The sequence below is a fragment of the Brassica napus genome, chromosome C1 (genome assembly GCF_020379485.1).
Source record: "Brassica napus cultivar Da-Ae chromosome C1, Da-Ae, whole genome shotgun sequence".
In the NCBI taxonomy this organism is placed as follows: Eukaryota; Viridiplantae; Streptophyta; class Magnoliopsida; order Brassicales; family Brassicaceae; genus Brassica; species Brassica napus.
In genome coordinates, this window is record NC_063444.1 from 6,931,102 (window position 1) to 6,946,614 (window position 15,513).

The 15,513-nt window shown below is 32.5% G+C and overlaps 1 protein-coding gene across 1 annotated transcript; it reads left to right on the plus strand.

Annotated features, from left to right (window-relative positions):
- The first annotated feature begins 1,000 nt into the window (after positions 1 to 1,000).
- Positions 1,001 to 3,601, plus strand: LOC106391862 (probable ADP-ribosylation factor GTPase-activating protein AGD8). The gene is made up of 7 exons (XM_013832588.3): positions 1,001 to 1,283; positions 1,380 to 1,498; positions 2,001 to 2,400; positions 2,467 to 2,751; positions 2,831 to 2,956; positions 3,026 to 3,130; positions 3,215 to 3,601. Exons 1-7 carry the CDS (start codon positions 1,212 to 1,214, stop codon positions 3,320 to 3,322), a joined length of 1,215 nt encoding a protein of 404 aa, XP_013688042.1. The 5' UTR covers positions 1,001 to 1,211; the 3' UTR covers positions 3,323 to 3,601.
- The last annotated feature ends 11,912 nt before the right edge of the window (positions 3,602 to 15,513 follow it).

The following is a 15,513-nucleotide window of genomic DNA, read 5'->3' on the forward strand; positions in this document are numbered from 1 at the left end:
TAAATGGTGGTGTTTATATCTCAATAACCCGGGTTCGAACCATGTGCTTGACACTTTTTTTACTCTTGTTAAAAGTGGGGTCCACGAAACGCTGACGTGGCGCGCTGAGGAGAGGGTAAAAACTCAATCATTATAAAAAGATTAACTAAAAATATCACATTATACGTTCTTTTTTTTGGGCAAACACATTATATTCTACGTTCTATTATTTGTCGGGTCTCTTGTCTCTTTTTTGATTGGCCAAATGAAATCTTGCTTTGTTTTTCAGTGAGAACAAATGCCAAAAATGTTGGGCTCTCTCTGCGTATATCCGACGAAACCTTGGTGTCTGTTGTACAGTGACGTTTTTTGGAATCGCACTAAAGTACACAAAATCAAATTTAGATTAGCTTAGTTTTATTGGGCCTATCACTTTTCGGCTCACTAAGTTTGGGCCGCTACTTTTTCTTTCTCAAACTAGATTTCGCATATCAAGACTTTCTTAATGGAATAGTGGTGTACCATGGAGTAGGTGTGTTTCTCAACCGAAACTGTACTCCATTGGGGCTCAAAGTGATGTTGCTTCACGCTGGATATTGGCTTCAATAAGTGTGATAGTGTAATCAATTGGTTTATTGATTTGCACAGAAATGGGAACTGTGAAAGAGAGCTTATGTATGCAGTATGACTCGACTATGTGAATACGAAGGATATAGATTGTTGTATTCGGTGAAATAGAAGAGTGTACTGTAAACTCCAATGGAAACAGTGAAGAGAGGCTAGTTTGATAACCTGTTGGGATAGTAGAGATTAATGAAAAATATATATGTGTGTGTGTGTATAATAGATCTTAACCAATATATAAAATAGAAACTAGTTTGGAGTTTGAAGTTCATGAAATGTAACAAAATTTTGACCCTTCCATTTATAATTCTTTTAATATACTTAATTAAAAAAATGTGGACTTGAGATGATTAAAAAGAATAATAAAAGGGGTTGGTTGGTCAGTTACCATCCATGTTGCTTTTGGGAACGGAACTACGCACAGCGTCTCGTTTCACAACAACAGCACCAAGCTTTATGCCATTTCGTAACTGGTAGAGTCTAGTGAGGGTAGTATCGTCAGATCAAAATGTTTCCATCAAATGTGACTCGTCTCATCAAATTTGATCTGAAGAAGACGAAAGAGGAAGCTTAAAAAAAAACAATATTTAGATTTCGAAAACTCGTTAATGGCTTCTTCCGACAATCTCACCGACAAGAACATTGTATTCAGAAAACTGAAATCCAAATCTGAGAACAAGGTTCGGTTTCTCTCTCTCCCATCTGATGGATCGCGAATGTTGTAGATCTGGGAGTTGGTTGTTTGAGTAGATCTTTGGATTTGTGTGTGTGTGTAGGTATGCTTCGATTGCAGTGCGAAGAATCCGACATGGGCATCTGTCACATACGGTGTTTTCCTCTGCATCGATTGCTCAGCTACTCATCGCAGTCTCGGTGTTCATATCAGCTTCGTCAGGTTTCCATTTCTATTCTTCACCATTTGATGCCTTTGATAGGTTTAGATAGGCATGGACATTCCGGTCGAGTCATTTCTGGTCCAAATTCTCCGGGTCTTAGACATTTGGACCTAACTAGTTCTTTAAACAAGTTTGGTCGGCTATTTTTGAGTCGGTTCCGGTTCAAAATGTTGGGGTCCAAACCCAGCATAGCCGGTTTTGGGCAAAGCGGAATGAATCATTTTTTGAAGAAAATTACACACACATAGGCTCCCAAATTTATATAAAAAAATAATTAAAATCTTTATTAAATCGTTTACAGCCTTCAAAATCTCAAGGCATGCTCTGATGTCCAAGCTTAGATTTAGAGCTCTGAAAATTGTAGCATGAGGTTGAACAAATGCAAGATGAGAGTTTTGACCTTTATTCGAATGAGACTGACCATATACTATATAACCTCTTTCTTGTATTTAATTGGGTCATGCCACATTACGTTTATCAAGATGTTTCATTATGGTGTAGATCGACGAATTTGGATTCGTGGAGCCCTGAGCAGCTCAGGACTATGATGTTCGGTGGCAACAACCGCGCTCAAGTCTTCTTCAAGCAGCATGGATGGACCGACGGTGGCAAAATCGAGGCTAAGTACACTTCGAGAGCTGCTGATTTGTATCGCCAGATTCTTGCTAAAGAAGTTGCCAAAGCCATTTCACAAGAAGATACTGCTAATAACGCTCTACCTGAATCTCCCGTTGCTGCGGAAGCATCTAATGGGCTTTCTTCTTGTTCCGTCGAGGAACATGAAGCAACCTCTTCGCCTAAAGCTTCTAATACAGCTGTGCCTAGTACGTTTAAGAAACCCATTGGTGCTAAAAGAATGGGCAAAACTGGTGGTCTTGGTGCTAGGAAACTTACTACTAAGGTTAGTCCTCAGGTTCAGGTTTATGTTCTCTTTGCTCTGATTGAAAGATCTGATTTTTTTATGCAGCCAACGGGAAATCTCTATGAGCAGAAACCAGAAGAAGTTGCACCCGTTATTCCTCCTGCTGCGTCTTTAACTAATAACGGTGGAAGCAAATCATCAGCTGGTTCATCATCATCATATGCGTCTCGATTTGAGTACAATGACGACTTTCAATCTGGAGGACAAAGCGTTGGTGGAACTCAAGTGCTTAGCCATGTTGCTCCACCAAAGTCTTCCAGCTTCTTTTCGGACTTTGGAATGGACAGTTCTTACCCCAGGAAACCAAGCTCCAACTCCTCAAAATCTCAAGTAAAGCCATTGCTTTTCTCAGAAAGGAAAAATAGTATTATTATCCGTTTTCTAAACTTTTTTGTGTGTTCTTAACTAGGTTGAAGAGTCAGATGAAGCAAGAAAGAAGTTTACAAACGCAAAGTCCATCTCTTCTGCTCAGTACTTTGGTGATCAGAACAAAAACGCTGATCTTGAATCAAAAGCTACTCTTCAGAAGTTTTCAGTGAGTAACGTTCCACGCAAGAAAACATTCTCATTCCTATGATTCTAATGCCGTTGTGGGATGTTGCAGGGCTCAGCATCTATATCAAGCGCTGATTTTTTCGGTCACGGCCAAGATGATTATTCCAATGTTGATATAACTGCTACTGATCTCATTAACCGGCTTTCTTTCCAGGTAATAAAGATCCTTACTTGCTAAATCTCTGCTTCTTCTTCAGATTTTTTAACCTGTTTGGGCTCTGGTATCTTCTTGACACAGGCGCAACAAGATATCTCGTCGGTGATGAACATAGCAGGCGAAACGAAGAAGAAGCTTGGAACTTTTGCCTCTGGCATCTTCAGTGATCTTCAGGATAGAATGCTGTAAGAAGAAGACGAGGTCTCTCATGGTTTAATATTTTTACAGAGAAAGAAATGTCCGGGAAACTTCCAGTGAAGTAGACACGTTTCTCTGTTTTTGAAGAGCTCTTTGGAATTGAGACGTGGCCTATTGATGTTATCATCACCCTATATGGATACTATTGGATATGTCATCAATATACTTTTATTAATCTTTGTTTGTTTGCAGAAAAAGATTTAATTGTTATGATGAAGATATATACAGCCGTGTTTTTGAATGTTAATCCTGAAAATAGTTGAAAGATTATATGGTTTTGCAAGAGATTTTTGTTGGGAGTAAGACTCTTTTAGTCATACTAGGGATTTTGTCCGGGCGAATTTATACAAATATCTTTGCATCTAATGATATGTATTAGACATATATTACATCTATCTAAAATATCTATGGGATGGTGAACAAAAGTAAAAATAATTTATTAATTCAATGTTAAAAAACTGAACCAAATAATGATTCAATATTGTAAGAGCACCTCCAACATGTGTATGAGGAGGTGGAGCTTTTAAGATTTTTAATATTAGAAAAAGGAAAATAAGTTAAAAACTGATCAAAAGTTTCTTAATAAAAGACTTTTTAGAACCGTTCCTAAACTTTCTATGCTTGTGTGTCTGTATTCTATTGGTGCAACTTTTTTTTTTAGTTTTAACTTTAGTTCTTCAATGAAATAGTAGTAATGTATTGTTTAGATACGTGATTTAGGAACTCAACCATTAAAGTTGCTCTAGCTGGTTAGACCGATCCAAAAAAATAAATTACAGAATAACCATATAGCTTAAAATAATAAATTTTATATCAAAAATTGAAAACATCATCTAAATTGTAACAAAAAAATCTCTTAACATCAAATATGTATGACACATGAATAACTTTCAGTTCAAAACTTCAAATATGATATGAGGGTTCAAGAAAATACATACACTTATCCCTTAAAAATTAGTTAAGTAAATGTATATTTTTAGTTTGATTTATGAGTTTTTAAAATCAAACATTCACTTTAATATTGTTGTCAAATTGAATTTAGTTATTATAATCAACATTTGGAATAGTATAAAATCGTCTTTATTTATATATCTAATGTAATCATATTGTACAAAATTATATTTTTAGATCCCAATGAAAACTTATCTTGTTATATACATAACGTAGCTGAAGTCAGCTTTGAGTAACTAATGTTGATTTGAAGTAATATTATTCGGTCTATCTATTTGTATTTAACTAAATGCACCAGTATGATAATAGCATTTTGGTAACGAAAACAAAACAAATCAAACTGAATCCTTAGGGACACACAAACCGTAGAAACTTTCTTAATCTTCTCATTACAAATACTTCTTTAGTTTTCTTCTTACATTGTAGTCGCCACTTTCAAGTCTTGTCGCTTACTTATTCTGTGGTGTTTGAATCTTGTGACTTACTTCTTCTGTGGTGTTTTTGAAGACCTTCCTTTCATCTTCAATGCCTAGAGTCAAACATAAATACATATTAGTATACAGTTTGACAACGATTTTCTAGGTTGCCTATGCGTCCACATCTTTTTCACTTACCCAAAATAATGATCAAATACCTTATCTACTCAACAGCTTGAACGAAGCAAAGAATGATAATCGAATTTAACATCAGGTTCTACTGACATTGTCCCCTCCAAATTTGTTCAATTCTCAATAATGTGTAAATTAAGAAAAGATTAATGTGCTTGACCAATAAAAAAGATCAAAGTGCTCACACACGCGATTCAAAAGTCGAAGAAATAACCATGATTGTCTTCATGCTCTACTGCTTGAGCTATTACATCCACCTCATGTCATAAATCCATTCTCAGCAGGCTTCTTTGAACCACCTTCAGAGCCAGACCCATTGACCAAATTGAGATGAATCAAATTTGGGTAAATTACTCTGGTTTACAGGAAAAGCTTTTTGCAGTCTTTTGTATATTCAGCAGTAGAAGAAGAAGCGCTATTATCTCCAAATGGTGCAGAAATGTATCCCTCGGAAACCATGACCTTGTTGTCTCCTTAACTTTGTACAACTGACATGTAACCCGAATCTGGGAAAAACTACATGTTTACATAATAATAGAATCAGTCGAAGCCAAGCAGATAAATAAGTGAGAGTTAAAATTTATTCATGAAGGATAAAAACTATATTTACGATGAACTAAGCTTTTGAAAAGGAAACACAAATGTAGACTCATGAAGCAAACATCAATGGAAAGACTTACGATGGCAAGTCGTAAAGGTACATATATCTTTATAGCTTTTAACAAAAGGAGATGTATCATACGGAAGTATATAAATAATAAATATATATATATACTGAGTATGTCCTTTCCCATCCAATCTATCAATGTATCACTCAAATCAGTACCTGCAGAAATATAATCTTAATTTCCAGAGATGCAAACCAGGGATTTAGAATAACGAAGATAAGACTGAAAAGAAAATTTATTCATCCAAGTATATTATGTTTCAAGGGCATAAGTAGCTTAAATAAGAAACCAACAAAACGATTGTGCCAGATCATAAATATTGACACAGATGGAAAGTAATCCCATAAATCACAAACCGCTCCAGTATTAAGCCGCTCCTCACAAACTTGTGAAAACAAACAGAGTAATGCAATGTCTCTCAGATGTGTGGAGTACCAGAGAAACTGGGTAGAAACTTGATGATATGAAAAAATGGTGAACTATGACATGAAAAGGTGACTGGATTCTTACCTTCTCAACTATCTGTTCCATTTGAGCAGCCCTCAAAATAACATCCTCTAGGCACTCTTTAAAGGTTCCAACAGGGAAACAGGAGCAGCGATAGTAAAAAATACATTACCACAATCCGGAAGATTAGCATCATCTCGATGACACTCACTAAAGAACAAAGGAAAAAGTAGATGGACTTCAAACCATTTTAGATGGGACATACTTCTCTCGAGAGAATGGGAAAACAATATTTGACTAAGCACCATTTCTCTAGCCTCCCTAAAAAAAAGTTCCAATCATAAAATAGATTAGTTCCAAAATTGTAAAAATATTAAACTAATAGACAGCCACAATGCAAACCTTTCAACATCATCTGGTGATCTCCGTTGATTTACGTTCTGTTGATTGACATTCTTCCCCTGCTAGACAGGTTGGTTCACGATGAGATAAAAATGTAACTTTTCCCAATTATAAAAAAACTGGCATAAGTAAAGGTAATAAATAGTTACAGCGCCATGTCGAGATGCCAGCTCTAGAAATTGTATGTCTAATATCTTCTTGTTCAGAACCAGCCTACACAGAAGAAGTAGAAGAGGCAGATCAATAAAAGATTAATTTTGCAAAGATCGTAACTCTCAAATAAGAACTATTTTTTGGCTTAACTTGGTACAATGCTTTGATTGCTGTAAACTTATCTATCAAATGAAACAAATGATCAAGGACGTTGATCCAATTTTGAACCTGATTGGGCTGTTTCTGTGGCTCAGCCGTCGTTACCAGTATCGGGATCCACGCGGCCGAGGGGTACGCTTTTGGTTGCATCGCTAATCCATTGATTTTTAAAAAAAGAAACGAATTTGGGTGAAGAATAAAATTGAATATATGATTCAAGAATGTTATTTGATGAGTAGGAGTGGGTGGTGAATCTGGTGATTAATACACAAAACTGAAATTGGTAGCGAGTCAAATCGATTCAAATGAAGTGGAAGAGTCGGGACGACGGTGACAGGATTTGAGTTCTTTTGGGCTCATTAATGATGAGCCATTTAACATGTAGCCCACATAAGTTACTCGACTCATAGGAGTGACGTGGTGTTGGAGAACTTTATGATTGGCTGATTAAATTGGAGGAAGTTGACACCCTAGCTGATGAGTATATCCTGCTTTTAGTACTGTGATATGACTGTGCTGCCATGATGTTTTATTTATCAATCATATTCTCTGCGTCTCCAACAAGAAGTAATTGGTCATGGACCAAGCCATACCTAAATCTGGTTCTCCACCCAAAAAAACTATAGCATCTGGACACTGAAGAGGCAATCCAGTCGGCTTTATTGATTGCTTGATTAGCTAAGAACTTATTCTAAGTGTGACAAAAGAAAGATTCATGATGACTTTAACTAGACTAAATCAGGCATTAATCTTTTCTGTTTTGTTCATAGTAGCTAATAAAAAGCTTTTGCTTGGGTTTTGTAAAATAAAGAGGTTTAGATTATGTAAATGTTATTTTTGGTTCCAATTTAAAGGCACCATTATACCAGAAAATAGGAAGAACAATTGAATTTGTATAAAGGGAAATAAAGTATTTTAATTATTAGGAAGATATACAGCAATTGGTTCGTGAAATGAAAGCCGAACCGGTTTGGTTCCACTCACTTTTACAAAACCAATAATTCACTTTGAAACGGTGTTTTTAAAACCGGACCGACCCGATGGGTTCAACCATGAACCGTTTACATAGACGGGTTGGGTCTAAAATTGGTTCGACCATGAACCGATCAAGTAGTCGGATTGGATCTCAAGATTATTAAACAGATAAAAACCACTTAAGCTATCAAAAATCTATAAACCATCCATTTAAACATAAAACTAGTTTATATTTATATTGTTTTATGTTTGAAATTCATTTATACTTTAATTATGTATCATATTTACTAACATTACTTTTAGATTTATGTACTAAAAACATATTAAACGAGATTATTGAACCAGGTTTGACCCGGTCGAACCATATTGAACTGTGACCCAAAAATTATTCGGTTCAGCTTTCGGTCCGGTTTTAAAAACACTGCTTTGAAATGAATCATATGGCCAGCATATTTACATATTTGTATATATCCTTGTTGTTACGAACAAACACAAATCAAAGACCAGAAGAAAGCAAATCGATCAAAATGTATTGAGGCAAATACTCATTTAGAATTTGTATATTATTAGAATGAATAACTTAACATTCCTTAGATTCATATTTATAATATCTTCAAAACCCGATTTCCTTTCAATTTATCAATACATACTTATCTAGAATTTTTTTTTTCATAATCATAAAATGTACCGTACCTAGGCTTTTACTGGTGTACTGAAATTTCAGACACATCGAGATGTAATAGTCCCTTATAGCATGTATATACCTCTTCATGTAAATAAGAATATTTCGTTGTTTCTTAAATTGCTGTAATCCTTTTAAAAACATACTAGAGAATGATCCGCGCACCCGCGCGAGTATTAGTTCTTACATTTTTATACATTGATATTTATTTTTCATAATTAGAGTTATATTTTAGATGAATCAAAATATAACTAATTGTATTCAAAAGATCTGAACCAAATCGGATAAGATGGTTATTTTTGGTATAAATATCCGAACTCGTATCAGATACATTTGTTATTTAGATTTTTTTAGGTTCATATACATCAGAACCGAACTCATCCAGACCCAAAAAGACCCAATTCAAAAACTCAAACACAAATTTATAATATTCAAGCGGGGTCTCATTTCAAAAAAAAACAATACCAAATAAAACAATATGTACCTAAATGGGTAGCCAATGTTCATGCCTAACTGATTTTATAAACTAATAAATGGATAGCCAGTGTTCATGTCTAACTGAAATAGAAGGAGTTTTTTTATTTAGTAAACTAATTATATGAAGTGAAAAATTAAGTGACGATAAATGTCATTTTTATTATTTTGATTTAAGTTATTATCTTATTCACAAAAACATGTCTTTGAATTATGTTTTCGGCTACGTAATTTTCCACCGATTGAAACTAAAATTAAAAAAAATATTTAGTAAAACACACTAAATCGAACGTTTAACCATTACAAAACCCAATAATTTTAAATTTTTGATTTTATAATTGGCACAAAGTTAATGTTGATTAATTAATAAAGAAAAATATGCAATATTATTATTATGGTAATATAATTAATGATGTGATGTATTGTTAATGTAGTATATATAATTAATGAAATTATTAAACTGAGTGAAATATAAAAAGACAATTAATGTAATTATATTAATAAAATTACTAAAAAAACATTATTGTTTTTTACTGTTATCCATGTTTCTAAACAATTCTCGATTATACTGCTATTCATGTTTCCAAACAGTGCCAAAAGGTACTTCTGTTTTAATAATATAGATGTTTATGCGTAAATAGGGAAAATAGTCAATTCCCCCGTGAACTTAGTTCTCCCGGTTTATTCACACACGATATATTGAATCAAGCTGGAAACCACATGAACTACTTCATTTTAAAAAAATTAGTCATAAACTTTTAAAAGATGGTCAATTACACCAAACCGTAAATAAATTTGATTTAATTGCTGGTGTGGTTCCTATGTGCCTGCCCTGTGAGAAACCGGTTTATTTTGGTTTGAAAAATCGATCAGATTATTAAAACGACATCACTTTGCGATCTTTTGTTTTTAAAAATACGACTTATAAGGGATTTAAACCTATGTCAAGGGGCCGACTTTAGTATACATGTTCCACTGAGCTACTTGGCTTTTTAATGTTTGGCTTTTTAATGTTTGACCAAAAAAAAAAATGTTTGGTATAAATAACAACGCTATTTTAACCTATTTTTATCAGCGTTAAGAGTTTAATAGTCTCCATCGTTATGTTCCTTGCTGAGTCTGTTTTCATCCCTTACTTTTAACATCTACCCATTGGAGAAAAACAGATTCAATGCAAATAAGGCTTATTGAATCGTCGGAGAAATCGGATGGTCTATAGACGACGATGTAAACGCTATTACGGCTATGGCTCAGAGGTTTAATCCTTATCGGGAAACAGCCAAAGTTTACATATTCTCGTTAGTCGGTGAAGACATAATAAAGAGCATCGATCCCGAAAAATTTGAACGACACTGGAGATATTTTATTACGACAGCGCATTAAGTACCAGAAACGTGAATGGTACTTGCATTAAAATATTGTTTAAATATGTAATGTACGTTAAAACTTAATAGTCCAATGGAACAAGTTCTATAAAGTTCGCACCTTGACCAGGGTTCGAATCCCTTGTGACACATATTTTCCTTTAAAGATTGAAAGTGACGTCGTTTAATGATCTGATCGATTTTTAAACCAGGTTCTCACGTGGCAGCCACATAGGAACCACGTCAGGAATCAAACCAAAATTATTTACTGTTTAGTGTAATTGACCATATTTCAAAAGTTTATGGCTAGATTTTTTAAAATTAAGTAGTTCGTGTGGTTTCTAACTTGATTCAATAAATCATGTGTGAATAAACTTGGAGAGCTAAGTTCATGAGGGAATTGGCCATTTTCCCGAACATCCAACATAAATACGAGATTATTGGATCTATGAATCGGTAACAAGAACAAGTTTTTATACGAGTTCTAAAATGTAACAGAAACTAATCATTAGATGCAGTAAGTAGAGTGTTAGTAAGAACCTGAAGATTGATTGGACTTTGACTATATGCATAGATGCTTATATTTGTCCGAGACTACTCTTTTTTTTTCTTTGTGCACGGTCCGACACTACTCTTTCTTTCGTTGATGTGGTTAATAACTGCGTTCCGAAAGACAGGTGCAGTTACACATTTATATCTATACCATAACTCTGAACCAGGGGAATGATAAGATTATCTGGAGAGTTGATGGTCTTCCTAGGGAAAAATTTATTTCAAAGGAAATTTGGAACTATACAAGGCAGAGGAAACAACCATGTTCATGGGCGTCTATGGTGTGGCACCCAGCAGCGGTTCCTAAACATGCCATAAACTCTAGGCTCTTCATGTTAAATCGCAATCCCACAATGGACAGACTATTATCGTGGGGACTAGATGTTGAAGGGATTTGTTTGCTATGTGGAACTCATCAAGAATCAAGGAATCATTTGTTTTTTGAATGTGCTTTCTCGGCGGAGGTTTGGAGAGCGGCTTTGCTTCGCTTGCGCGTTTATAATGCTCCTACAAGTTGGGAAAGTGTTATTGATTGGCTGTCGGCTTTCTCTGGGGATAGACAGCACAAATTGGTTGTATTGCAGATATGGCAAAGATGTCTGTATGAAATTTGGAAGGAGCGGAATTCTCGGTTTCATTTAGGAACTACCGTCCCCCCCTTCCAAAATATCTGATGGAGTCATTCGTATTTCAAGGTCCAAGGCTGTTGCTTTAAAGAATTCTGGAAGGAAGTTGGGAACTGATCTCGTCTCTTTCTGGTCTGTGGCTTAACTCCACTTTTTTTTTTGCTTCGGTAATCTTCTCATTGGAGCTAATTTCGATGTTGATATCTCTCACCTTTTCTGTTTTTTCTTAAAAGCTGTAACCTCTGTTTCTTCTTCTTATGTATCTTCGTACTTTCTTTTATCAATACTAAGGCCTTTTAAAAAAAGAAAAAAAAAACTGAATGCAACTTCTAGAAATGTAATAAAGAAATGGGAATTGACGATGAGGAGCGAGCCCACCAGCGTACGTATTGCGTTCCGTGTCCAAGTGGTTCAATATTGACTATGCCTTTCAATTGATTTTTTTTTCTTTTTGAAGAATAAACCTTTCAATTCTTATTCTTCTCCCTTTTATAGTATTCTTCTCCCTTCTCCCTTCTCCCTTCTCCCTTTTCCCTGTTATATGTTTTAAAAACGATTCGTGTTAAACCAAAAGTTAACATGAAAAGTTATACATATGGTACGAATTAGTACTATGTAATGTAATACTGAGTAATAAACCCATAAATTGCTTCATTTTTTGACTAAACGTTCGAATTTTTTCTTGCCAGTACTATAATATATAGCAAACTTAAATATAAAACATAATGTATTTATGTGTGCAATATCAAATGCTATGAAGTTCAAAAAAAAAAAATATATATATCAAATGCTATGATGGAAAAACATAATGTAATAACAATAGTACAAACACACAAAATATCTATGAAACGTACGAAAATAATGTACAAGACTTGTGCGTTCTTTTGTTAAATTACTGCACACATTTAAATATCTATGAAACGTACGAAATTAATGTACAAGACTTGTGCGTTCTTTTGTTAAATTACTGCACACATTGTTAAAAAAAAAAAAAGTATCGACATTGTATCAAATATGCTTCGGCTTTTCTATTGAAAGAACAATTTGGCATCTTCATTCATCTACCCATCATGAATAATATCTTTTATTATTATATGACGTTTGTGAAATGCATATTATATGTTCTCTTAGTTTATTGGCCTTCCTTGTCGTCATTCTTTTATTTTATTTTACTATATGTATATATTATATGCATCTATTTAAAAACTAAAGACACGCTATAGGATTCAATGATTTATCATCGATCGGGCCAACAACACAATGAGTAGAATATTATAATATAATACATGAAACTGAATAACTAGTATTCTTAATCAAATAACACTCAGTTAATTAACATATTTTGTAATATTTGATATATAGTATATGTAGTTTTTAATACATAGCTAGTCTTCTCTGGATGTCTTATATAATGTGATCGGCTATATATAGCTCAATTAGAATCATTTTTAAAAATTTAAAATCAAAATAAAAGTAAGAATGTGGTCAGTTCAATATGTAATAAGAGAAAATAAAAATGCTCATCGAGTTTTGAATTCAAATATGATATTACGTATAGGGGAACATATGGTTACTCAAAGCTAATTGTCCTTTCATATTAATGAGAGGGAGACATAACAGCAATTCAAAAAAGTTTTTTTTTTGGTATACAAGAGAAATTAATTACTGTACATATGATTTTCTATACTCAAAGGATATGAGTTTGAAATGGAATCTCATTCCAGGTGATGTATAGTGGAATAGTTAATACTGACTGTGCTATGTTTATTTACCTAATTAAATTGGAAAAACAGCCAAACCCAAGAATAAACTAAAGGGGTGTTATTACCCATTTTTGACCTACATTTCTTCATTTATTTCCACTTTAATAATAGTGTTGTAAACAAGTACAGATAGATTAGGTTATTATGTCTAATTCATGAGCTTGTGTCCGCTTATTGCTCGCTTTAAAAGCTATAACAATGAAATTATTGATACCATCCCTCTTCTTAAATATTATATACATAAATCATATTTATAGTATGTATTTGATATTCAAAATTAATAATTAACATGGTCATAATGTATGCCAAGTATATTGATTAAACTTTGACACAGGTAATAAGTGCAAGATAAATATTAGAATTTTAAATGATTTAAATGCAATATAGATATAATATAATTTATATGACACATGGTCATAATTACTTTATAATAATTTCTTATTTTATATGATTATATGTTATAATTTTTTTATGTAAAAATATTTGTTCAGTTTTAAAGTTTACAAATCTAATTTTTCATAATATTTATTTATGAGTTATTTATATATAAGTTTAAATATAATATTTTAATGTTCTGTTATATTCCTTTATCCTAGAGAAATTTTTTATAAAAACTTTGGGTAATCTAATTCAACTTCAGTTCTTTAATTAATTATATAAATGTTTAATTTATGATTTGTAAAACATGTTTTTTTATAAATCAATATAAACTTTAATCTATAATACGAATAGGAAATTATAACTGTATAATTTTTTAATTTTGTATTTTAAATATTTTAATATAGGAATTAAGCATGTCTTAATCTAATCCACTAATAATAATAAGAAGAAGAAAGTGTTGCTACTTACACTAGTTCCAACTCATCCTCATGCTTAGGCATGGGTGTTAGGGTTTATGTTGGGCATTTCGGATTTTCGGATTTATCATTCTATATTTCATTCTAATATTTTAAAAATACGAATCGAATTCGGTTCTAATTTATAATATATTTTAAAACTAATAAAATAATCATACATCATTTGGATTCAGGTTTGGTTTGGATAATGTTTTTTTTAAACACAAGAAAAAATAGTTAAATTAAATAAAAAATAATCCAACACACATCAAATTGATAAAATAACAACAAAGTGTAAATCAAGTGTAAAAACAAATATAGTTCGTAAACAATAGGCATAACCTTATAGATTGAATAGACTTATTATCTTAAAGAGTAATTTTACGAAGTACTTATTTGTTTAATTTATAGTACTTATTTTTACATATCATATCAAAAATAAATATTAAATTGATCATTTAAATTACTTATTATATTTTAAATATTTGTATTGACTATTAATATCAAATTTTTTAGGTTATTTATTTTGGTTCGGTTAATAATATTTCAGATTCAGATATATTTTGTATTATCGTATAAGATTTGTTCGGGTATTTTGCATTTTGAATTGGATTCGGATCAGATAGGTAGATTTCGGATTCTGGGTTTTATGGCCAGCTTTACTCATGCTCATGCATACAGTAATATATGTGTGTATTTCCATATAACTCTAATTTAAAATAACATAACTCCAAAACTGTTTTCTGATTTTCTAAGGATTTTACCGTATATCTGTTCAATAATTCCGTTTATTTTATTTTACTACGGTTATATTTGACAATATTACGTATATAACTTAATATTTGATTATTTGTCATCAGGGTCATGTTTGACAATATTAAGATATATTTTGGTTGGTTGGTCGTTTGACTATTGAGATGGGTTAAACCATCTTAACAAAAAAAAAAATTACATGACGCAACGCAAAATGTATATTTACTTAATACATCTATAGCTACTTTTAGGATTCATTAATCAAAATAGTAAAATAAAAGAGGACAAATAGATAGAGACCACCTGATGTAAGAAAAAAAAACATATTAATGGGATTTGTAAAGGATAGAGATGAGATGTCAAGGCTACAATAATGGAGCAATACTTTTCTCCACTTGGCTAACATCATATCTAACTCGAAAACCTAACTTTTCCCAAATAAAAATTAAAGTTTTAAAACTCCATATCAATAACGAAAGGAAAATTCTTATTTTATACTGAAATACTTAATGTGTAACCCAACAATAGTGCTGTACTGTAAAGCTATGTAACGGAAAAATATTAACCATTATTTAATGAATGCATAATGAATTTGTAAGATAAGTCCAATAATGACAGACACATATTTGTTGTTAAAAAAGATGACAGAAACATATTTCAAAAAAAATTACATAACAAAATAGGGGAAAAAGACTAATTATAGCCAAAGTTAAAAAAATTCTTGTAGTATAGTAATATTTATAATAATGTACTAAAAACCTTAATAAAG